This window comes from Myotis yumanensis, unplaced genomic scaffold, assembly GCF_028538775.1.
Source record: "Myotis yumanensis isolate MYYU_CA2020_CCGP unplaced genomic scaffold, mMyoYum1.0.hap1 SCAF_18, whole genome shotgun sequence".
Taxonomy (NCBI): domain Eukaryota; kingdom Metazoa; phylum Chordata; class Mammalia; order Chiroptera; family Vespertilionidae; genus Myotis; species Myotis yumanensis.
In genome coordinates, this window is record NW_027223769.1 from 11,808,950 (window position 1) to 11,832,630 (window position 23,681).

The 23,681-nt window shown below is 59.6% G+C and overlaps 1 protein-coding gene across 1 annotated transcript; it reads right to left on the bottom strand.

Moving 5' to 3' along the window:
* Nucleotides 1–4,351: 4,351 nt before the first annotated feature.
* On the bottom strand, nt 4,352–16,006 carry ZNF469 (zinc finger protein 469). Its single transcript, XM_070398589.1, has one exon. It carries the CDS (start codon nt 16,004–16,006, stop codon nt 4,358–4,360), a length of 11,649 nt encoding a protein of 3,882 aa, XP_070254690.1. The 3' UTR covers nt 4,352–4,357.
* Between the last annotated feature and the right edge of the window lie 7,675 nt (nt 16,007–23,681).

A 23,681-nucleotide genomic window follows, 5' to 3' on the forward strand; every position in this document is an offset into this window, starting at 1 on the left:
TAGGCCCCAGGCATGGTTCTGGGGGTCTCGGCAGGGCAGGCAAAGGTGCAGTTTGTTTAGGTCCAGCTAAACCTTGGCCCTTGGGAGGCCCAGTCCTGTCTCCTCTCTGCCTGGGGGCTCTGGGGAGGAGGCCTGTGGCCTTGAGCTGCAGCCTACAAGGCCATACCAGCCAGTCAGTGAGGTAGACAGTGTCCTGTGGGAAAGAGGCCATGGCCTTGGGCGCCCAGGCCCAGAGTGGGCGGAAAAGAGAGATGGCCCCGAGGGGCTCAGCGTGGCTGCTTGGGGCCACCATTCTCACAGCAGCAGGACCTCGGGCCTTGCGGTCAGGCTTCTGCAAGAATTGTGCGGCCCACCCACTGGACCGGCATAGAAACGGGAGTCATGTGGTCTCAGGGCAGGATTTTCAGACCCCACGTGCAGCACATTCATGGGTGACATAGGAAGGACAAATGAGTCTCCAAGTCCTATCCCCTCATTGGGGGCTCTTCAAGGAGTCCTGACAATGGCCACACCGGAGTGCCAAGGATTCGCCCCTTCCCTGGTGGATGTCTGCTTCTCTGAGGCCAGCCCTGTGGGATCCTTCCCACTGGATTCTTCCCACTGTGTGCACATGGTCATATATACACTTTCCCAGGACACTGGACTCTCTATGGCCTTTGTGGCCCCAGAAGCTGAGGTAAGCCCACTGTAAGTAACATTCTGTAGTCAGTTCTCCGGGCGGATGTGCCTCGCAAAGCTCCCCCTTTATGGTGTCTCGGGGGATGGAGGCTGGCCTGTCACTCCACCACCAGCTGCTCTCCCTCTGGCTGCCTTGACCACCCACGTCCAGGCAACCCCTGCTCTTTCTCTCTCCCAGCCTCTCCCCTCCACCTGCACCTCATCACTTGCTCACAAGCACCATCTTCTCTCCTGCTTGTCTCTGAGCTGGTGGGGTAGAGAGGTTATTGGGGTCAGGCTTTGGGACCTATTGGAGGATGCAGTTGAACAATGCAGACATTCATGTTACTTTCTACTAGCACACCCCCTGCCTACCCCTGCCTGCCTCAGGGCAGCCCCTGGAGGAATCCTGCAGACTTCCTAGATGGTGAACCAGGGCAGAAGCAGCAGCACTGCCTGAGGACATTCAGGGGTGAGGGGGGGTGGGGGTCGCTATGCCGTTTTCTCAGCTGCAGGATGGCCAGGCACTTCTTCAGGTCCTCAGGGAGCAGTGGCCCTGCTCCTGCCCAAACCCTCGCCCATCCTCATCCAGCCCACTCCATGGCTCAAACAGCCACTTTAGGATGCCTGCCTGGGGGCCTCTCAAGGGCCAGGTCCTCCTAGACGTACCCACCATCACTCATGTCTCAGTGTGTCTGGGCAAGTCCCATGTATGCTGATGTGGGGCTGCATGCCATGCCGGCTTGTGTAAGGCTATGGAGGGGTGCACACATATGTGCAGTAAGCTTGAACCTGTTGGTCAGGTGGAAGGCGGGTGGGGCTACGGTGTGCGTCTGTGGTGTTTGCATGTGAAAGCCGTGGGTGACTCTAGGCCTAGAGTCCAGCTGCAAGTGGCCTAGGTGCCCAGCCTAGCTGGACAAATGCTGCCACCTGCTGGTCAGTTGTGCATGTGCACGCTGGGGGGCTCTGGCTGCAGGAGGGGGTTACGGCCCGCCACAGGAGCCCGGTGCCTTGTTCACACCAGTCCCTGAGCAGACTGGAGCCATGATGGGTTCCCAAATATTGTGGGAGCCAGCCCCCCAAGGGCATGTGACATCACAGAGTGCTCACCCACCCCAGAGCATCTGACTGAAATTTGGTCAGAGCCTGGAATGTCCACCATGTTCCCAGTGATACAGATGCTGCTGGCCCCAGGCCTTGCCAGAGGTATGGTGGGCTAAATGGGGGCACCCAGGAATGCGAGCACCCAGTCTTGCAAACCCGCTGGGCCTCATGGGTCTCCATGTTGAGTCCCCAGACAGCCTTTCTCAAACGTGGCTCAAACTCACATACCCCAACACCACCTGTCTCCGTTGTGCAGCAGTCGGGGCTCTTCCCATTCCTGATCGCCCATCCTGTGAGCAGCCCTGCCACAGAGACCCCTCAAAGAGACCAAAGCCCCTACTCCTGACGGGATCTGTTTGGAAATCTCTGAGAGTGGGAGCTGCCTCTGGCCCATTTCCCGGTGCAGAACAGGTGCATAAACGGGAGGCGGATGTCCAGGCCCCTCACTGACTCCCTCATGGCTGCCCACCTGGGGCTGGGGGCACATCAATGGGAGGGGCTAAGACTTAGGGAGAGGACCTGGGAAGGGCATTCCTGGTGGAGGGAACTGCACAGGCAAGGGCCTGGTGGGATGAAGGTGAGCCGGGCAGGCAGGGGAGTGTTGCTGGGGCAGGGGTCTGTGGGCCTGGACAGAAGTGATGAGGCCCCAGTTACCATTTCACAGGTGGGATCCCTCTTCCTGTGGAGAGGGCTTGGCGAGGCTCTTCTCCTCTACCCAGCACGTGTTATTGGGGACCTGCTCTGAGCGATACCCCTCATGCTGGGCCCAGGTGTTTGTCAAGGGCAGGACCAGATGGGTGCCTGACTCTAGACAGCCTCGCTTGCCCTCCAGGCACATGTCCCAGACACTGGAGTCTTTGAGGGGGTCTTCAGGTCTGAGTGAGCCCCGTGGGTCTGAGCCTGCGATGGGGGAGGGTCTCCTGGTTTTACCCCTCTTGCTGCCTCTGCTGCCTTCCCGTGTCCCCTAAACTGAGCTGAGTTAATGATTTCCTGACTTTCTTGCTCTGAAAGCTTCAGAAACAAAGTGAGGCTGCCCTATGGCATTATCTGCACGTGTTACCAATCCTGGAGGGGCTGGTGGGACCGCTCTGCTGCTCGGGGGAGGCTCTACAGGGCCAGGTAGCCCTGGTTTCAGGACAAAAGTGGCAGCCGAAGCTGACACTCCATGAGTCAGGTTCTGGGCCCAGGTGGGCAGGCAGGGTGGGGCTGGCTGGAGGACCGACGCCACACAGCAGAGGCTTTCTGTGAAAATAGTGGGAATATATTTGACAGGATGAGTTTGCTGTGATTCGCATAGCACAGCCTCAGAGTTCCCCATGTTTTATTTATCAGCACTAGAGAGGCATTCTGAGGGGCACACAACACCTTCTAGAAAGGAGATTTGGGCCTGGTTTGGTCTCTTTCAAAATACCAAAATAAAAACTTTTGACATGCACATTGTACCCAAGGTAAAAATGAGAAAACAGAAGGAAACAAACGGGACCTCAGACACCAAGAACAGAAGGAAGTCCCTCCCACACTCCTACTCCCTTCGAAGACACGATTCTGTGAAAAGGACGTGCATACCGAGCCCTGGGTCACATCAGTGCATGAGATGCCAGCAGCGCCACACCCGGCCCTGAGTGTCCCAGCCAGCTTCTCTGTCTGCAACCCTGGGGCTGGAGCCTGCTGACCGGGGAGCCAGTGAAAGACTTCTTGGGGCGGCTGGTGCCTGTGGGCCTTCCATGCAGCCCCCTTCTCACCTCTCCAGCCTGTCTCCCTTCCCAACCCACCCAGGTAAAACAAATCAAGGAAGCCTGTATTCACATTACAACATGAAAATAGCACCAGAAACTTCAGAGCTAAATTGCTGATACTTGCCAGCCAAGAGCTCTGTGTAGGAGGAAAGCTCTAGAAAGGCAACCACAGAGGCTGGGGTGTGTGTGGGGGATGGGCAGGAAGAACGGGTGAGAGCTGGCTGTTGAGCAGCTTCCTCCCAGTCCACATGGGAACCTGGGCCTCAGGGGTCAAGGTGCACTGGAAACCAGCGCTTCTGTCTGTGGTGTGGATAGTGGCCATCACGACCATGTGCTTGAGGGGCCAGGCAGCTCACAGGTCGCTAGGTGGAGAGGCCCCCATTTGATTTGTAAGGCCACTTTGGAATTGCAGCAACAGCAGCAAGACCAAGAGGGGTCCTGCTGTGATCTGACCGTGGTTGCCTCAACTTACTTCCCTAATAGGTGACACGGAGGGGAGGACCCTGTCCAAACCTTCAAAGGAGGGGGCGCATGGGATGCAAGGTGTGAGCTGCTCTTCAAGTTCTTGGTACTGAGAAAACAGCTGCGTGGTCTCAAAGAGCCTGCTGCTGGCCAGCTCCTCACCCTCACCTTCTAGGTGGAAGGGTATTGCTGTCCATCAACACCAGGCCCTACTCCAAACATTAGAGTCTCAGCTCTAACACTGGAGTCTGAGCACTTGCATGGTAAGTCAGGTGGATTAAGATGTGGCCACCAGTCAAACTATCTGAGTATTGAAGCTTGCCAGTGTAGACAGGAGTCCCTTATTCACTGGGTTCATCCCCCAGCCCTTCTCCCATGCACTCTCTCACTCCTGTAAGTTACTCAGAGGAGTCCTTTTTAAGAGGGATCTTGAAGCTGGTTAGTCTCTGTCCGAAGAGCTGGCTGAGGAGGTCATTCTGGGATTCAGCAGTCCAGCAGGCTCGGGGATTGACATGTTCAGCACCGCGGACAGCTCTGCCCCTCTTGGGGGTCCTCTGTAGGGGTCTCGCCTGCGGAAAGGCTTTGCCTAGTCCATCTCTGCTGCGTCTGAAGTCCCGGTGTGTGTGGCTGGGCTCCCCCCTCTGCTGCTCTGAGGGCTGAGGCAGTGTAATGCTGCTCTGGCTACCGGGCCTGGGCTTGGCAGGGAGCACACGGCTGGGAGTAGCCTGCTTCCGGGGAGCCCGGCGGGGTTTGTCAGGGACTGCAGGGGCCCTTCCCAAGCTCCCCACACTTTCACTCTTGCTTGGCCCCAGGGTCCGGCCCTTTCTCTTCTTCTCTTTGCCCTCCCTATCCTCCCTGGGGACCAGGATCCCTTGGGGCCCCTGGTCACCAGCTTCCCTTGGGGCCTTGGAATAGCCCTTGGCTGGGGCTCGAGTGGGGGGCTTGTCTGGGGCGGGGCTCTGGGCTGGGCAGTTGGGCTTGGAGGGGGTAGTGGCTGTTTCGCTCTGGAGCTGCCCACTGGCTGGCTGAGGCTGGCTGCCACCTGCTGTCTTGGTGCTGTGCTGTGGGCCTCCATTGCCCTGGGAGCTGGGGCCTGGCTTGGCTTTGAGGGCAGTGGGCTTCTGCCTGTCCTCAGTGCCACGGGCTGGCTCTCCAGGCTTTGGGCTGGCCACGGCCTTCTTCGATTGCACCGGGAACTTGGGTGCTTTGCTGGGGATAGACAGAGTTGGCCTGTCCTTTGATGAACTCTGACAGCCCCCATGCTTGGTGGCAGTCCCCTTATGGGAGGGGACTCCCTTGTCCCCCTCAGACACCATGTGGCATGTGGACACCTGCTTCTCCTTCCGGAGCATGGAGGGGGCTTCTGGGTGATGGTCAGGGGCACATTTGCCAGGGGCACTCGGCGTCCTGCCTTTCCCTGAGAATAGGCTCTCTGAGGCTTGGCCTCTGGCCCCTGGCTGGGGTAGAAATCCCTCCAGAGGGAGAGCCTGCTGGAGAAGAGGCCCAGGGCTGCCTGGGGAAGCCCCATCTGGGGGGCTCTCCAGGGCTTGGTCTGGCTTGTGGCCATCTTTGCCATCAGCTGAGGCTGCTGGGAAAGGAGACAGAGATGGGAGAATGAACTCTTGGGAGTCAGAGGGCAGCTTGTTGCCCCTGGCCAGGTGGCCTTCAAGATCCATGGGCCTCTCTGGGGTTCTGGGCTGACCCTGGGTGCCACCAGGAGCCGCCTCTAGGCAGGGCTGGAGCAGGGCTGGCATGGATGCCTCGCTCAGAGTGGGGCTGCTGCCCAGAGACAGAGACCTGTCCACGACGGGCCCGGGGGCGCTGCTGGGCGTGGCCACTCTGCGCCGTTTACTAGGTAGTGAGCCCTCCCGGGCCTGTGTCTTCTGCCCAGAGGCGCCTGGCCTCCGCACCCCGCGGAATGTGAAGGGCTGCTGCCCCCTCCTCAGGTGTTTGTCCATGTGTCGGTCAAACTGCTCCTTCTTGGCGAACGTGTAGTTGCAAGAGCTGCAGATGAAGGACCGCTTGCTGATGTGGGTGACGTTGGCACAGAGCTCACAGTCATACAGTGGGGTGTGTTGCAGCTCCAGCTCCTCCCTCACCTCGTGCTCCCTGGCGAGGTGAGCACGCAGCTCGCAGGGCTCAGGGTAGACCCTAGGGCACTGGGGGCACAGGAAGACACGCTGCGGGCTGTGCACCGCAAGGTGGCGCTGCAGCTTGAAAGGCTTGGGGAACCGCTTGCCGCAGTGGTGGCAGTCTCGGGAGGGGTCCTTGCAGTCCTGATGCACTGGGACGGTGTGGGGTGGGGGCTCTCGGTTGGGGCAGGGGGCAGGGGACAGGCTGGGGCATGTCTTGGTGGAGCCAGGGAGAGTGGCAGAACTGCTGGGCAGAGCTGGGTTTGCACAGGTTGATGGACTGCTTTTGGCTAAGGTGCTGCCTGGCATCAAAGTGCCATCCTGGTTTGAGTTTTTGGTACGAGCCTTGGGTTTTGGCTTCTCCCTCTCTGCAGGGCCCCCATCTGCCTGGCCAACTGAGCACTTGCCCCTGTGGGGTTTGGAAGCCTGCCCCATCATGCTGCTCAGGAAGTGTGTGACAGTGCTGTCCTCCCAGCGTCCAGATGGGTCTCCCAGGGACCTCCGTACCGGCCCCTTTCGGGCAAATCGTAGGGCATGTTCACGCAGGTGCTCGTTGTACATCCAGACATCGGCCACCTCCCGCAGGCACATGCCGCAGGCCCACAGCCCCGCCCGGCCCTGCACATGCTTTTCCTGCAGGTGCTCCCTCAGCAGCTCTCGAGAGCCAAACCTGCGCTCCACACACATGTAGCAGGTGGGGGGCGGTGAGGGGCTGTGGGCCAGCTTATGGAGGTCCAGCTCTCCCAGGCCATGAAAACGCTGGAAGCACACCCTGCACTTGTAGGGTGTCCTCTTGGCCCTGGCATTCCGGTCTCTGACTGGGGCCCTTTTGGCCTTGGCCACCTCCTCTGGCCTTTTGCTCCGTGACCCCTGGGAGTTTACTGTGGCCTTGAAGTCTAAGAAGCTCATGTTGGAGAGAGCCACAGGGTCTTCGCAGGGTCCCAGAAAGCATATATCTTGCATCTCAAATCTGGTGCTGAGCCTCTCAAGAGCCACGGCATTCCCCGGGAGCCCGCAGTTGTAGTGTTCTTGCTCCAGGTTGGGGGGCTCAGGGCTCATGTCCTCAAGAGAAGAGGCGGTCTCATCAGCGGGGGCCTGCACCTCCAGGCCTCGCCAAGCCGCTGGGACCATGTGCAGCTCAGGGATGTTCTCCGACGGGTGGTCCTTGGCACTGCAGGAGGGTTCCTGCTCGGCACAGTCCGCCTCTGGGTCAGGCTCCAGGGCCCATAGGCTGGGTCCTGGGGCCCAGGGGTCAATACCAGGCATCTTGCTGCTGAGGAAGCCCTCCAGGAGGAAGGACTCAGGCAGGCCCATGGCCTCGTCACTCCATGGATCCTCGAGGGACAGGCAGAGGGAGCCTGAGTCACTGAGATCTGTGGGCATGTGGGCAGAGGGCAGAGTTTCACTGCCCTGGAACTCCCAGGGCTCTGGCAATGGCGGAGGCTTTGGCTTTTTACAGCGCTTCCCATAGACTCGGGGGTTCTTCTTCCGAGTTAAGTGGTTGCCCAGAGGGAAGAGCTGGGAAAAGGAGGCTTCGTCATCAAACAAGCTCAGAGGGTCCCTGATACTTTCATGCTCCTGGACCCTGTCTTCTGGATTGTACAGGGGGCCCTGGAGGCAACTGCTGATGGTGTCACCTGCTTTAGAACCACAAGTCTCTGGGGGGCTTGAGGGTCCCCAGGGGGGCTTGTGCCCTTCCCAGACACCTTGCCCTGACCCACTCTCGGCTGCACTGCTGTGCCCTGCAGGTGTACCCCCAGCTGCCCTTGACAGTTCTCTGCAGACACCCGATGTCCTGGTCTCTCTGGGTCCCCAGGACTCCCTTGCCAAGGCTGCCTTCGGCTCCCTTGTCTCTTCTGCAGGAGGCACCCCCTCCATTCTCCCTGGAGGTGCCACCCACTTCCCAGGTGACTTCTGTGTGGACGTCTCCTCCAGTTCTGTGGCCAGGAGGAGAGGCAGCTGTGTGACCTCCGTCTCCTGCTCTGCCTCCTGTGCGAGGCAGTGGCTCAGAGGGGGTGGGTAATTGACAGTTGCAGTTGATGGATTCCAGTGACTTCTATCTGAAATCACATCAGGAGAGACTGGAGGACCGCTCTCCTCCCGGAACCTTCTTGCTCTTGGCTTTCTCGATTTCTTATTTGATTTCCCCTCTGACTCGCGGGGGATGCCCATGGGCGCTCTACCCCGCCTCTTGCCTCCTCTTCTCTCAGCCTGTTTGGGACAGGGCTCGTCCCTCTGCAGCAAGTCCCATTTCCTGGGCTCTGCAGGCCTTGAGCCCACTTCTTGCTTGACCAGGCCTGGGGGGTGTGGTTCCCAGCTGCGGGGACAGACTGGTGTTCTCACAATGCTGACCTCCCCCCTGAGCCCCTTGGACATCTTGGGACTGGGGGCATCCTCAGGAGCCCAGGAGGCCTGGAGCGGAGGTGACCCAGCAGTGTGGCTGGGGCTGCTCAGCCTGTGCCTCGGTTTCTCCTTCCCGGGTGCCCTGCGGCCTTTTTTCCCAGGGGGGCGGCTCATCTGGGCTGCAGGCTCCCCAGATTGGGGAGCATCCAGGGCTGGGGGGCTTGGCTGGGAGGTGACCCCCTGTAGCCTGTGCTTCCTGGCTCTGTGGCGGCTTAGGCCTGGTCCGGATCGGAAGGTGGCCGAGCAGACCTCGCAGGTCACAGGCTGCCCTCTGGGGTCTCGGTTCTTCCAGCAGCTGCTCTCAGTAGACATGGGGGTGTTTTTAAAGTCACAAGGCTTCTGTTTGGGGTCCTGGGGACCTAGAGGGTCCCCCTGGGGCACCTGCTGGGGGACATTTCTGAGGCTCTGTGGGGAGTTGGGCCTGGAGTTGCTGGCTGTGCTGCTCAGAGACGTGGCTCTGTCCTGCTGGAGCTCTTCACAAGGGCAGGTGACTGTCGCGCCTCTGGTGCCAGCTGCTGAGGCCTTTGAAATGCCAGGGTGCCCACTCCCAGGTATCTTAAGGTCCTCCTCACCCTGGGTGCTGGCTTTGGCCTCACCTTCCCGGCAGGCACGAGGCTCTGGCCCTGCTGTCGTCTGGGAGGGAGCATCAGCGGGCACAGTGGTGATGCTCTGGCCTTCCCTGTGTCCTGGGTGTTCTGAGGAGGGGCCCTCGGGCATCCTGCCTGGGCTGCTGTGGGGCAGTGCTCCCCTGCAGTGGGGGTCTGGCCACTCAGCCCTGGGGCCTCTAACTGCTCCCATGCCATCTGTGGCAGGAATGCCGGGTAGGGCTGCTGCCTGGACGGTCACTCTTGGGGACATGGCCCTCGATGGGGGAGAAGGGACATCATAGGCAGGAGATCCCCTCAGCCTCTCTTTTCTAGAACCCTCTAGGGATCTTGGCATGTAGCCTTCAGGGTGGTCCCCCACATGGGTGGAAATGAAGGCATTGATGAGACCGGGCTGGCCCGTGGAAGTGTCTTCCAGTGGGCTCCGTTCCCCTAGGAGAGAGTGGCAAACCAGGCTTTCCTTGAGGCCACAAGAGCTTGTCCTCAAAGATGAGGAGGTCGCCAGGGACCCTCCAGCCCTAGCATCTGTGGGAGCTGGGGTGCAGTCAGCCCTTTTTAGAGCTGTACAAGCAGAGGAATAGGCTGGCAGGTGCTTCATGCTGGTAGGGTCCCCGAGGGATGGCGACACTGGGAGCAGCCCCCTCAGCTCACCTGAAGGCACTGTGGGAGGGTCTTCCTGGAGCAGGTACTCAAGGCTGCCGGGAACAGGGGTGGCTGCAGAAATGGGCAAGGGGGCACAGCTGGCCAGGTCTCTCATGGGGAGCTCTGCGCTCTCCCCAGTGAGTAGCAGGTGTTTCTTAAGGCCTGGACTGGCCGCCTCTGGAGTCCAGTCCTCAGGCCCATTTTGGTCATGGGTTGCTGTCAAGGCCGGGACTAAAGATTCCACATCAGAGGAGGAGGGGCTAGGAGTGGACTGTGTCTCATTTTGAAGGTCCAAGTTCGGTCTGCTTCCCCGGACCTGACCCCCTAGCTGGTCTGCAGCCCCAGTGGGGCTGGCCAGTGTAGTTTCAGGATCAGCATTAACTGTGGTGAGGTTGTCTGGGCTCCCCTGGCTCCCCCAGTTATCTGGTTGCAGCTGGCTGGCTTCACCTGGGCCTTTGAGCTTCTCAGCCTGGCCGGGTGAGCCCAGATGGCCACCTGCCTCTGGCCTCAGCTGACATCCGGCCATTTCAGAGATAGCTGTCATCTGCACACCGCCATCTGAACCCTTACCAGGGCCATGGGCCACATTCCCACATTCTATGATGTCCCCTTCCACATCTGAGGGGTTGCTCTGTTGAGAGCTCTGGGTGTTGGCAAGCTGGGGCCCCTGTAAGCTCTGGTCATCATCTTCATTCTCAGCTGCTCCGGCCACCAGGAGCTGGAGTTGACATAGGGGGCTTTCGGCTGGGTCCTGGGGCCTCCTGCCAGGACTGATGTTGGGCATGCAGCCAGGACTTGGGGAGGCCCCTGCTGGTACAACCTTCTTGTTAACCTCAGAGGCAGGGCTCCCTGCTGCAGGGTGGAGGGGACCTGTTTCTTCTGCCCCGTCTGCACTGCTTAGAGAATGTCCCTTGAGGGCCTCACGGTGACTGGTACCAGAAGGTGGACTGGCACCCAGATGCAGAACTGCAGCACCCTGAAATGCCAAGTCAGGTGCCAGATGGGCAACAGGACTGCTGAGCCCCTCCAGCTCAGGGGCATCTTGGCCAGGCCCCTGCGCCTTGCAGGATCCCCCTCTTTGAGTGCAGGGAAGGAGCAGCAGGACGTCTTCGTTGTGATGGATTCCGGTGGCCTTGTTATTTTTAAGAAACAAAGGCTCATGGTTTGGGCTGCACTTCACTAACTTCCCTCTGTCCGAGGGGGGTTTGAGTGGCTCTCTGGGGTCTGGGAGACAGGCTTCTGGGCAGCCCGTGCAGCCCTCTTCCGCCTCAGGGAGCCCTCTTCTGGAGACTCTGGTGTTCTGCACTGGCTGGAAACTGAGGCTAGCCCCAGCGGGGCTGAAAGAAGTCCCAGCAACCTGGTCTTTGTGGGAGGCAGAGGGAGGGGCTGCTTCTCCCAGGTGAAATGAGGGCCACGCCTCCTGGGGGCTCCCTAGGGTTCCCTCTGTGGTGGCCACGGCTGTTTCTGCCCCTTCCTGGTGTGGACTCAATTCCCCAAGATCAGTGAGGTCAGCTGTGGAGAATGAGTCCTTTTGGGGTGAAGCCGCCTGATGGGTGGGCAGTGGGGTGCCTGTGCCCGAGTGCATTCTGCCCGTGTGCTGAGCTCCACGCAGCTCTCCCGGGGCCTCCTGCACACCTTTACTTTGCAGCTGACTTTCTAATTCGGTAACCAATCGTTTGATCTCTAGTTCATCCTCAGGCAGGTTGCTCATAAAAGTGATGCTACATTCGCTAACCTTGCACGGCAAAGGCGGAGGGGTGGCGGCTGTTGTCCTTTCACGAGAACACTTCTTACTGAACACCTTTGCCCCTGAGAGGTCAGGAGAATGGTCCAGATGGCTGGAGAGCACTGGGGAAACTTCCTCCAGCAGAGACCAGCCCTTCTCAGGCAGAAATGAGGGGTAGGGTGGGTCCAGCTGGGGTTTCCTTGGGGGTGGATCAATGCATGTAGGCGGTGACTGTGCGTCCCTGTTTCCGGACAGGCTGCTGTAGATCGGTGAGTCGAACTCGTCCATGGGCAGCCCCGAGAGGAGGGGCGTGGACTCCAAGGTCAGCAGTGATTCGGCTTTACCTGGGTCCGTGTCCACTGAGTAGGGTGGATTCCTGGGGGGTTTTGGCTTGAGGGAGGTGGGGTCCACACCCTCCTGGCACAGGTGCCTGCTACTGGCTACAGGAGTGTCTGGAGCCAAGGGCTTGGAGTACAAGTCTTTGGGGAAACAGCCAGCCAGATCTTTGGGTCCAAGGAGCAATTTTCTGGGGGGGCTGCTGTAGGGCTGGGGCTCCATTTTGGCAGCTGGAACCAGGGAGTCTCTGTTAAATAGAGCAGAGTCACACCCAAGATCAGGAGTCTTTAAAAACAGGGTGCTGGGCTTGGGGTCGGCAGCAGTGGTGTCAGTGATGGGGACCAGCAATTCTCCTGGCAGGCAGGCAGGGGGGTCCTCTTTGTCATGAGAGATGGGGGGTTCTGTGCACAGGGGGACACCCAGCAGACTGCCTGCACCTGGCAGTGCTGAGCTCCTGTGGGGCACCGTGGTGTCCTCCCTGCCTGGCTGTGGTTGCTCAGGGGCTGGGGGACAGAGACTTCCTTCCACACAGGTGGACGGAGGAGGGTCCGAAACATCTCTGAGAAGCTTTGTGGTATCAGGAGGAACATCTTCTTGAGGGAAGTCCAGCGATGGATGGTTTTCTTCTGGGGTCTTGGTGCTGGTGGGAATCTGCAGGAGACACTTGGGGTCTCTCTCCTTAGGGCTGCCCACGGTCTCAGGGCTTTGCAGTGGGCCCTGGCCCTCAGGGCTCTCACTGGGGCCTGGGCAAAGCCTGCCTGGCTTTGTGGTTTCCGGCCTCACGACCTTCCTGGATTTCTGCTGCTTTCGCTCTTCTCTAGGACCCAGGGCTAAGTCCATTTCCTTCCTCTTCTCACCTCGGCGCCACCGCCGGCTGCTGTGTCGAGGCCGGCCTCTGAGGCGGGAGCCCTGTGGCTGCAAGTTGTCCTCTTCCTCGGACTCTGAAGCATAGTCATATTCCTGGAGCCTGCCCTCCAGGGTGCTGGGTGCGGGCCTCTCGGTGGCCAGGGAGAAGCAACTGCCCTGGCCTTGCTGTGCCTGCTGCTTGTGCAGCTGATTCTTCTGCTGCACAATCTTGTGGATGAGCTCCTTGCTCCAGGTGCCACCCCAGGCCTTCCTCCTCCTGGAATCCTTCCGCAGGGACAGTCGGAGGCGCTTAGAGCTCCTCGTCTCCACCGGGAGGAGCCTTCCACAAGGATCTGTGTGGCTCTTGAGGGCTTGGGTCCTGAGGTCCCGGGGGCGGTGTGGGGCTGGCTCAGCCCTTTTGCCCTTCCTCCTGGGCCTCAGACAGGAGGCTCTGGTGCCCCTGCCCGACCTCTTGGCAGTGCTGGCTGTGTCCAGTTCTCCCTGGGAAAACTTAAACTGCTTCCCTCTCCTCTGCTGGCTGGACAGGCTGGTCCTATTTGCCTCCGCAAGTACTGGGCACAGGGATCGAGTTTTGGGCCGGCTGCAGGCTGTGTAGCCCCCGTCCCCAGGGCGGGGGGCCTGGGGCTCCATGGTTGGGAGCGGGGGATGGGATTTGTTCTCTGGCATGGCCCCACCCACCCTGGTCTTGGGGGGCAGCCCGGCACTGGTACCTCTGGGGCCAGAAGGTTCTTCATCAGCGAAGACGTCGATGAAACTGCTGTCGATCTCGGGGTTGTCTGACTGATATTCCAGGCCGTTGAGTGCCTCGGTGATGAGGCTGTCCAGCTTGGCATCATCCTCCAGGTCCAGGTCCGCAGCAGAGAGTGGGAAAGGGGCAGTGGTCAGGTTGGGCAAGAAAGTTGTCCTCAGGGGGTCATCTTTGCCATCCACCCGGAGGTCTCCCCCTAGCAGGAAGGGGACCGTCCTAGTGTGGCTGAGAAGGCTTGGGTTCCCGGGGTCCGGTGCTTTGGGGGCAGCCAGCACAGAGGGGGCAGCGGAAGGCCTGGGGATCTCTGAGGGCTGCTGGTGGCTGTCCTTGGTCCTGGCCAGGAGCAGGCTGCAAAACTGCCGGTGCTCCAGGAAGGTGGCCAGGCTGCTGTAGTTTCGGTCGCACTGCTTGCAAGTGAGCAGCACATCCAGCTGGTCCAGGCTGGCGCTGCTGAGGGGGAAGTGATGGGCAGAGTAGGGGGGCGGCTCCGGGGGGAAGCCCTCCAGCCCCCCACTGCCCACCTCAGAGACCGCACTGGGGAATGGGACCTCCTCCAGGCATTTGAAAGTACCCTCAGCCCCCAGCACCTCTGTGGGGAAAGGGAAGGTCTTGACTGGCTCTGGCTGGTAGTGGATGGGGAGGGCATGTGAGGGGTCAGGGGATGGGAAGGGGCTGCTGTTCTCCTGGGGGTGGTTGTGGGGGTGGAAGAAGGAAGAGGGCCCTAGTGGGCCGGGGAGCTGGCTCTCCTCCGAACTGGGGTTGGCTGGGCTGCTGGACAGCGGTGACAGTGATGAGCAGGTGCTGCTGCCGGCTGTGTTGGTGGCGGGTGAGGGCAGTGGGGACTCACTGGGAGAGGCTCCCACAAGCCTGGGTGGGGGCAGGCTGGGGGTCCCTTGGGGTGAGACCTGGGGCTGGGCCACCCCAAAGAACAGGGGCTGGGCTCCAGGGTCCTGCAGCCCATTGTAGGTGAACAGCCCTGGGGAGCTGCTGCTGTGCTGGCCGGGGCTGTTTCTCAGCACCAGCTTCTCCCCAGGTCCAGGTGTCTTGCTGGCAGCACCCAGGGCTACCTGGCGGCCCCCCTGCCACTCAGGGGTCCCTGGGGGAAAAGGCAGCCGGCTCAGCATCTCCACTTGATGGGGGCTGGGCCTGGTGGCGGGGAGCACCCGGGGCCAGGGCAGCGGGGGGCTCTGGGGGAGGCCAAGTCGCTGGCCAGAGCTGGGCTGGCCTTCAAAGAACACACTCCTGGTGGTGGCTGGGGGGCCCAGGGGAGGCGTGGGGTAAGGGGCTCTGGTAGGATCCCACAGCTGGGGCAGCCTGGTGGGCGGGGGCCCAGGGTTGGCCAGCTCTGTGTCCAGAGAATTAGGACTGGTGCCCACCCCACTGGCTCCTGGGCTTCCATAAGCCTGCCCTGGAAAGTGCCTCTGGGGCAAAGAGTTTGGGGGTCCCCTGGGGCTCCCCAGTCCATTGTGGGCTGAAGGCGGTCTCTCAGGGAGGGCTGTGGTCAGGCTCTTGTGCAAACTGTCTGGGAAGGTGACCGTGCTCTCTGAGAAGGGGCTGGGGACCGGGCGAGCAGCACCAGTTGTGGGGAGAGCACGGCCGAGGTCACTGGTGGGGTCAAGGCGCCCCGGCTGGCTGGAGAAGCAGGATGGGGGTGGGGGAGCAGGCTGTGTGGGCAGAGGGTAGGCCACGCCTGTGCCCACTGCCTCCTCCTGCCATTCTCCCCGAGGCTGGTGGAAGGCAAACACCAGGGCCCTCTCAGAGTACTCAGGCCCTGCCGTGTCCTCGGGGAAGGGCTTTGGGCCAGCCCCAGGCAGTGCTGGGAAGGGGATCTGGAAGGAGGCCACCCTGGGGCTGCCAGCTTTGGGAAAGGGCTCCGGTTCTGTGGGAAGGACCCTGAAACTAGCACCTGGGAAGTTGTTTTCAGCAGCGGGAAGCCAGGCATCGGCCCCACTGGCCTGGAATTCTGAGTAGGAGGCTGGCCTGCAGGGACTGGTGTCACTGCTCTGGGGGGCCCTAAGGGGCGGGGGCCCTGGGGTGGCACTCGGTGAGGTATAATTGGTGGAGGTAAAGCTGGAGGGTGTCTCCTGGAAGCACCTATGGAAGCTGAGCTCTTCTGGAGCAGGAGGGGCCTCTGCTTCTGGGGGCCGGGGGCCCTCACGCTGTGAGCCCTCAGGGGTCTCATCCAGGGCGGGCCTGGCCCTTGAGCCCGAAATGCTCAGAGTGCAGAGCTGCTGGGGGCTGTTGTCTGCCCTGCCTGTGTGCCCTGTGGGAGCCTGTGTGTGGCTCCTCCCTAGTGGGGCCCGGGGGCTACCACCCTTCCTGGGGGGGCTGCTTAGGGGCTGGGTTCTCTGGAGGGTGGCCTTGGGCTCCACCTCCCTAGCCTGCCCAGGCTGGGTATCAGGGGGCTCCATGGCCTGGGTTCCGCTGCCGGGCTCCCTCATGGCCTTGGTGGTCCTGCTGGCCAGGGCACTGTCCTCGCCGGGGGGCTGGGGAGCTGTGCCACTGGCCATGCCACCGGTTGTCTGGCAGGATTGCAGGCCTCTGGTCATGGTTGGGGGCGGTGCTCCGCGGGGCTGCTCTCCAGGCATGACCCCTCCGTCTGGTTGCTAGGATGTGGTGGTCCACAGAGGTCCGTGGGGAGAGGGCTGGGTGGCCATCCTTGCCCCTTGGGGGTCCCTGGAGAAACCTGCTCTCATGGTCCTGGGTGGAGCCTGAAAGGAAAAGACAGAAGTGAGGAGGGAGCTGTGTGTGACAGGGCTGGGAGCAGAAGCAGCTGGCATCAAAGCCCCCAGCTTTAGAGGAAGGGGCTCAGCTCCATTGCCACTTTGATAGACAAGAGGAGAAAAGCTTTCCTGCCAGACTGAGCAAGGGGTTGAGGGTGGGGGGAGAAGGAGAGGGGGAAAAAGGGGGGTGCTCAGAAGACCCCTGGCCACCTCAGAGCAGTCCTGTGTGGCTCTAGCCAGCCTGTGAGTGAAAGGCCCCAGACCTACGGAGGCCCCATGGCAGGGATAAAGAGCACCTGGTGGCCATCTGTGTGACCTGAGCTACAGCCCAGGTGGGGTCAGGGGACAACCCAGGCGGGACAGAGGGGACACCTCCACCTGCTGAGAGGAGGGGCCTCACATCAGAAGCAGAGTTGGGAAATAAGGGGTGAAGCTATGCACACCTGAGTCTGGCCTGAGGCTCACACCTGGGCCTGTGATGGCCTTACAGCTATTGCACACAGGATAGCCTCAAGCCACCCGCCCTGGGGACCCACTGGTCAGCCCCTTGGGTGGGGTCTGCATCTGTATTTCTAGGCAGCGCCAGGCACTGCTGGTGCTTCCTCCCTGTGTGTGGAGACCTCCCCAGGGATCATAGCCTGACTTGGGGCACAAGCATCCCTGTCTCTCCTGGGTGGGGATGGTTCCAGTACTGTCCCTCTTCCCCCCTGGCCAGCCCCTCGGACCCTCCCCCATCCCAGCAGCGTGCGTGCCCCTCCCCTCCTAAGCAGAGGTCTTCTGGGCCCCACTGCCTGGGGCCAGCCCTTCCATCCCCTTTCCATCTCAAGACTGGAGACCTTGGAGCAAGTGCTTGTGGGTGAAGTTTGTTGAATGAATGAACGATAGCAGTAACCTCAGCATGAGCTCCTTCTGAGCATTTGGCTGGGGGCCAGGGAGCTGAGCGCTTTCCATCAGTCACTTGTCCTGTCCTCACGGTGGCTTAGAGCTACGGGGAGGTGAGTACCTCACACATGGCCTCACAGCTAGTGGAAGGCACTGGGGGTCCCCAGGAAGGGCCTCCTCCAGCCATGCCACACATGGTCTGGACACCAGATTGGGGCCAGGCTGTGCCCGGTGTGGAGACAGCAGCAGCCTGGCCCCTCATAAGCCCCTGCACGAGAGAGGGCAGAGCCTATGAGATGCCATCCTCCCGGCTGGACTTTGAACTGCCCAGTGCAAGTCCTGGCTCAGCCACTGACCTGCTGTGTGACCTGGGACTAGTCCTTCAGCATCCCTGAGCCTGGAAAATGGGGATCCCAGGAGAGCCCCCTGGTGGGGCTGTTGTGAAATAACATGGGTCACTGTGTCCAAACTGTCTATCAGGTCCCTTGTGGACCATCTGCTGTGTGTGTGGTTTTCTGACTATTCCTGTTTCTGCCTGAGCCTGGGGCCCCCAAACTAGGGAGCCTGCAGTTTATTCTCTGCCTCATCCCCACTGCATGGAGTCTGGCGCACAGTAGGCACTGACGATTGAGGAAAGGTCGGTTTCCACACCCTTGAATAGGGATGGCAACGGTGCCACTCTCATTGGATCGTTCTAAGGTTCAACATTCTTGTGACCTGCCATGGCCTGGCAAGCTGGGGCACTCCCTTCCTGTGCCTCCCAGCCTCAGTGTCCCCATCTGTGCACGGGTGGTGGCATTGCTTCTCCTGGGGCACTGCTGGCAGCCAGATGGGAGCCTGGTCTGTCAGCCCTCCAAGCTGCAGCGACACCTGGGCCATCATGAGTGGGCTTTTAAAGAGGAGCAGAAGTCTCTGACCCCATGGCCCCACCTGCCCTCAGGGACACCTGCAGTCTCCAGGTAGCTCCGAGCTCTGGTCAGAAAGCTCCCCATGGGGGCTGGAGGCAGTACATCACATGACTAAGATCCGGCTGTCCCCATGGAAGGGTTGTTTCAATCCGCCCGGCTACCGGCAGGCTTGGCCACATGGCTCCATTCAATCTAGCTGTGAGCCGCAGTGACTCATGCTACTTCTGAGCAGAGACTTTTAGAGCAGAGATCTGGAAACCTGCCTTGCTGCCTTTTCAAGGACTGAGGTCACAAGCTGTGGCCAGGCGGTAGGCTGGCCGCCTGGTCACTGGTGGGGCACTGTCCATCTCTGGGCTCCTGTTCCCATCAGCCAGGGGTGGGGGGGTCAGACCAGGCTATCCCCAAGGGTCCTTTTGTTTTCAGCAACCAGAACCGGCTTTTCTTGGCGGGAAGGCCAGTCACTGGGGCTGACCCCTCGTTCATGCATTCACACTCACAAGAGCGCTTCTGGACATCTGCCCCAGGCCCAGCGCTCAGGGGCAGATAAACTGCAGCTTTAGGGCTCAGAGCTCCTATGGGGCTCACAGAGGCTGGGTGTGGGGGGCAGGGAGTGGCATTTATTGAGTACCTACTGCATGCTAGGTGGAACTTAACTTGGGGTCTAGGGACATGAGAGGAGGGTTCTCCTGCCTGGCTGGAATCAGAGGAGACTTCCTAGAGGAGGCGGCATCAGTTTTGGCCACGTGGATGGAGAGGGCATTCGGGGGTGGGAACTGTGAGCATGGCAGGTGCAGGGCTGCTTGGGAACACTGGGAGAAAGAGCTCTGTGCTGAGGAAGGAACTGTGTGGAGCTGGGCCAGTTTCTGAAGGACACTGAGGCCTTTACAGGGTGGGCAAGTGGGACCCAAGTGAGCGGGTATCAGGCTGCAGCCTGTGGCTTGGGCATGGTGGCCTGCCTTCCCATGTACTCTGATCCGGCCAGGGAGTCTCCTGGGGGGCCCCCTTTGCCACCGGCTGCAGGTACACGCCACAGGGAAAGCTCTTTAACCTCATGCAGGGCTGTGATCCAGCAAAAGTTGGGCCATGAGCTGGCTCTGAACCAGCAGGAGGGGCTCTGGCCTGTGGGACCTCCCCTCTTGAACTTCTCTGACAGCCTAAGGGGGCAGGATCCAGGCCGACTTCCAGGCCTCCAGTTGCATAGGCAGTGAAGTCCACGGAGTCAGGCGTGCAGAGGTGCCGGGGCCTCTGACCTCCGAGGGCCTCTGGCCTTGCAGGGCCTCCTTCACCTGCCCCTGAACAGGCTGCTGCTGGGACACGGGTACACGGGACGGGGAGAGCCTGGGACTCCCACAGCTTCCAGAGCCTTTTAGGGGGTGGCAGGTGAGGCCAGAGTATCGTTAGACACTGAGCCCCACAGGTCCAGGCTCCAGGCAGCCTCTGAGAGGGTAGGTGGGCGGGTTCCTGCTTCTGATTCCCCGACAGTGCCGGCTGCACACGCCAGGCACCTCTCCCAGCCTCCATCAGCCTCGGCTTTTCCGTCTGTAACCTGGGAACAACACTGGAACCGATCTCAAAGGCAGTGGCAAGGGAGAAATCAGTGAATAACCTCTTTCTAAAGCATTTAGCAGAGAGTGTGGTGCGGACCAACGCACTGCCCCTGCTAGTCCTGTAACTGTTGAGTCTTGTCACTCCTCTGGGCCCCGATTCGCTCACCAGCACAAAGGCCACGCGGTGAGGAGACTACAGGAAGGAGGCTGTGGGAAGGGCTGAGTGGGGTCTGAAAACAGGAAGAAGTTGCTAATTTGTTGGTTTGAAACAGCTGTGCTCCAGCCCGCCCTCGGGAAAGGAGGGGTCTGAGCTGAGGAGGCCTGACTTGCTGGCCCCTGGAGAGCTTAGCTGACAGGAGCTGCTGCCGCCCTGAACAGTCTCACCCCAGCTCAGCGCTGCGGTTAGAAGCCACGAGGCGGCTCCTGACAGCTGGCTCGGGGAGAAGGTCTCTTAGGGAGGCAGCTGGCAGCCCCAATTACCGCCTGAGCCGGGAGACGGAAGGAGACGGGCCGGTGGGGCGGGTGGGGAGCCTGGGCCGAGGGCATCTCCGGCCGGGCGGAGACTGCCAGCCTCCGGGCCAGCTGTCCTCTGCCACATACCTGGGGAGTGGGGCCCTCAGCTGGGTCGCCGCACAGCTTCCTGAGGAATGAGGACTTCTTGGCTGCAAGGAAAATGGAAACTGTGTCAGAATCCATGTGGTGCTTGGCTGGGGGCCAAGAGACCCGGGAGAAGTCGGGAGCGGCTCCCAGGTGAGGCCCCCGCCCCCACGCCACGGACAGCCAGGGCCTTAGGGTGCCAGGAAACTGTCAGGAGAGATGGTGAGCTCAGGAGGCCAGTAGGCAGCTCAGCCTGGCCCTGCAGGGTTAGGGGTCAGCTGGCTGCCTTAGCCCCAGGTTTGTTGACTATTTTACATTTCTTTTCGTTAAGTTCTTATGGCTCCCAAACTTGAGACAGTGTTCAAAGGTCTGCAGTGAGAAGTCTCACGCTGTGCCCTGGCCTGTCGGCCCTCTCCCCCGGCCTGCTGTGTAAGCACCCGGGAACTTCTTGGGTTTCCTTCCAGTTTCTAGGTATAAATATCAGCAAGTCCCATTCCCCCCTTTCTTCACCAAAAGATAGCCTACTGCACTCACTATTCCACTTTATTTGCATTTAACAACACATCTTGGAGATAATTCCACAGCACGCCACAGATCCCTGTCTGTCTGTCTCTCCACCTACAGAATATTCTGCAGAATGATGGACAGCTGTTTACGTATCCAGACCCCTCCAGATGGGCACTGGGTTGTCCTGTATTGGGCCTTACAAACAGCAGAGCAATGAATCTGCATGCCAGTGAGACCCACAGGGTAAATGCTAAGAAGAGATGGTGGGGTCGAAGGGCAAGTGCATTTGTAATTTGTCAAATTAATCCCTGGAGTGATTTTAAAATTCGGCCACAATTTTTTTGATCTTTCTTCCTTGAAAAGGTGGGGTCCAATTCCCTCTTCTCAAATGTGGGCTGACCTGGTGATTTGCTGGTAATCGACAAAATAAGGTGGAAGTGAGGGTGTTGGACTTTAGAAATTAGGTCATAAAGGGCACTGTGGCGTCTGCCTTGCTCTCTGTCTAGTCACTCACTCAGGGACCCATGTTGTGAGGACACACAAGCAGCCCTGTGGAGAGTCCACATGGGGAGGAACTGAGGCCTCCTGCCTACAGCTGTATGTGGCCACCTCAGAAGCGGCTCTTCCAGCCCTAGTTGAGCCTTCAAGTGAGACAACAGCCCCTGCTGACATTCCACCTCCAACTTCTTGGGAGGCCTGGAGCCAGACCGCCCCGCTGAGATGTGCCCAAATCCCTGATCCACAGAAACTGTAGGTAATAATGGTGTTGTTTCAAGCTGCTATTTGTTACACAGCAACAGACAACTAACACATTAGTGCAACCCTGTGGGTTGCACTGACTTGCATTCCTCCTGATAAAGCAGAGAACCCTTGGGCTTTAATGTGAGTCCTGGCACCACAGTGTACCTTTTCCCCAGCAGAGGTGGTCAGGCCGAGGCCTGGAAAGGGAGGAGGACCACGGGATGCCACTGGCGACTCAGTGGAAGAGCTTTCATTCATTCATTCACACTCACAGACCTGCATGTTTGTGTAAGATGCTGCACTAGGCATGGGTGTATAGTGGCGAGTGCCTGATTCACGGCCTCTGTGTCATGGAGCTTACAGGAAAAGTCAACAGATAACTACAGATGAGGAAACCGAGGCTCAGAGAGGTGGTGTACTTGTCCAAGTCACACAGCGCATAGTGAAGCTCACAGGGAGGTGAAGCAGGCCTGCCCGGGACGATGCCTGCCCATGCCAGACAGAGTGGCTCTATACCTCAGTCCTGCCTTCTGCTTCTGGGGTACCCTGCCTCCACATGCTGAGCCTGTGGGCAGAGCTCAGCCACCCCATCATTCTCTCTCCTCAGCCCCAAGACAGTGGGCCTGATGTTCTGCCTACAGCACCCAGGCCTCTTAAAGCCAGTTGCCCCTTCAGGGGTCTGAGGACCAGACGTTGGTGCTCAGACCGTGGGGCAGGTAGAGGGCAGCGTGTGCCCTAGGTCTCGGGTTCCCACCCCTGCCCAGGCTCTTGGCAAAGCCCCTTAGTGTGCGTTGGTGTGGGTTTCAGTAGCCTGGGCCCCTTTGAAGTCAGGAGATCCAATCCCCCAGATCCGGGCTGCCCCAGGGAACCCCAGCAGTGCAGGCATCTCCTTTCCCTCAGAAACACGACCTGGCTCCTATCCTAACAGGCCTGGTCCCAGAGCTCCAGGTAACTCAAGACCACAGTGGTGTTGGCTGGCTCCAGTGCGGTTGTTGGCGGCAGCTCCTGGTGAGGGTAGTCCTGCTGCAGGCCTGGTCCCTGCCGTCCCTGTGTCCCCACCCCCTGACCCCCCAGCCCCTTGAACAGAGGCCTCTGCTCCTGACCCTCTCCCCTCACCTCCTCTTCAACCTGCCTTGTTTGGACTGTAGCATCTCTGTCCTAGAAGTGGGCTCCTCTCTCCTTCTTCCCCATCTCTACTGGGCACGTCCCAGACCTTCCTTTTGAGTCCACTTCGGGCCTCTGCCTAAGCATAAGCAGTTCCCCTGCCTAGGACGCCAGCCTTCTTTCCGGTCTTCCGATTCTCACCCACTTCCAGGGAGCCCTGCTAGTTTAGCTGTGCTGGGCTCAAATCCCGGCTCCGGCTCTTCCAGGCTGTGGGGCCAGGGCTGGTCTGAGTCTCTCTGAGCAGTTTCCTCACCAGTAAAATGGGGATCATCACAGTCCTGACCTCAGAGGATTGTCAAGGAAGATGAAAAGGGACAACACACCGAAACTGTTCACTCAGCAGATGTTTGCTCTGAATGTGGTCACTGCTCTTCCGAGAAGCCTTCCCTGCTGTGTGTTGAGTCCACCTGAGAGGTATTTGCTCAGGAGGCACTGCTATAGCCAGCAGTTATCAGTGATCTCATAAGCTCTCAGGCAAGGACTGTCCTCCCGTATCCTAGAGGCCTGGGGCAGCTCTGCACCCAGGATGCTACTGTCCAGTCAGAGCTCCATGTGCAACCCTGAGCGTCCTGGCCTCAGTTTCCCTATCTATAAATGAGAGGTTGAACCCCAGAACTCCTCAGGCCCATCCTGGCTCTGACTTTCATGACCGGTGTCGTGGCTTCTCATGGCCCCCAGCCAGCACCCAAGCTTTTTATTTTTTTATTGAATATATATTTTTTAAATTTGATTTTAAATTATTATTAATATTATTATTTTAAATCCTCACCTGAGGGTATTTTTCCCCATTGCTTTTCAGAGAGAGTGGAAGGGAAGGAGGGAATGAGAGAGAGAGGAGAGAGAGAGAGAGAGAGAGAGAGAGAGAGAAGAGAAGAGAAGAGAAGAGAAGAAGACACATCGATTGGCTGCTTCCCGCATGCGCCGGGGATCGAACCTGCAACCCAGGTATGTGCCCTTGACTCCTTGACCAGGAATCAAACCTGTGACCCTACGGTGAGTGGGCTGATGCTCTAACCATTGAGAATACTGGCTGGGCTTTAATTTGATTTGAGAGAGAGAAAGAAAAACATTAATTTGTTGTTCTACTTATGTATGCATCCACTGGTTGATTCTTGTATGTACCTTGACTGAGGATTGAACCTGCAACCTTGGCGTATTGAGATGACTCACTAACCATCTGAGCTACCTGGCCAG

Coding starts and splice junctions, on each gene's coding strand:
- ZNF469 (XM_070398589.1), bottom strand. CDS start 16,006: ATGCCTGGAGAGCAGCCCCGCGGAGCACCGCCCCCAACCATGACCAGA.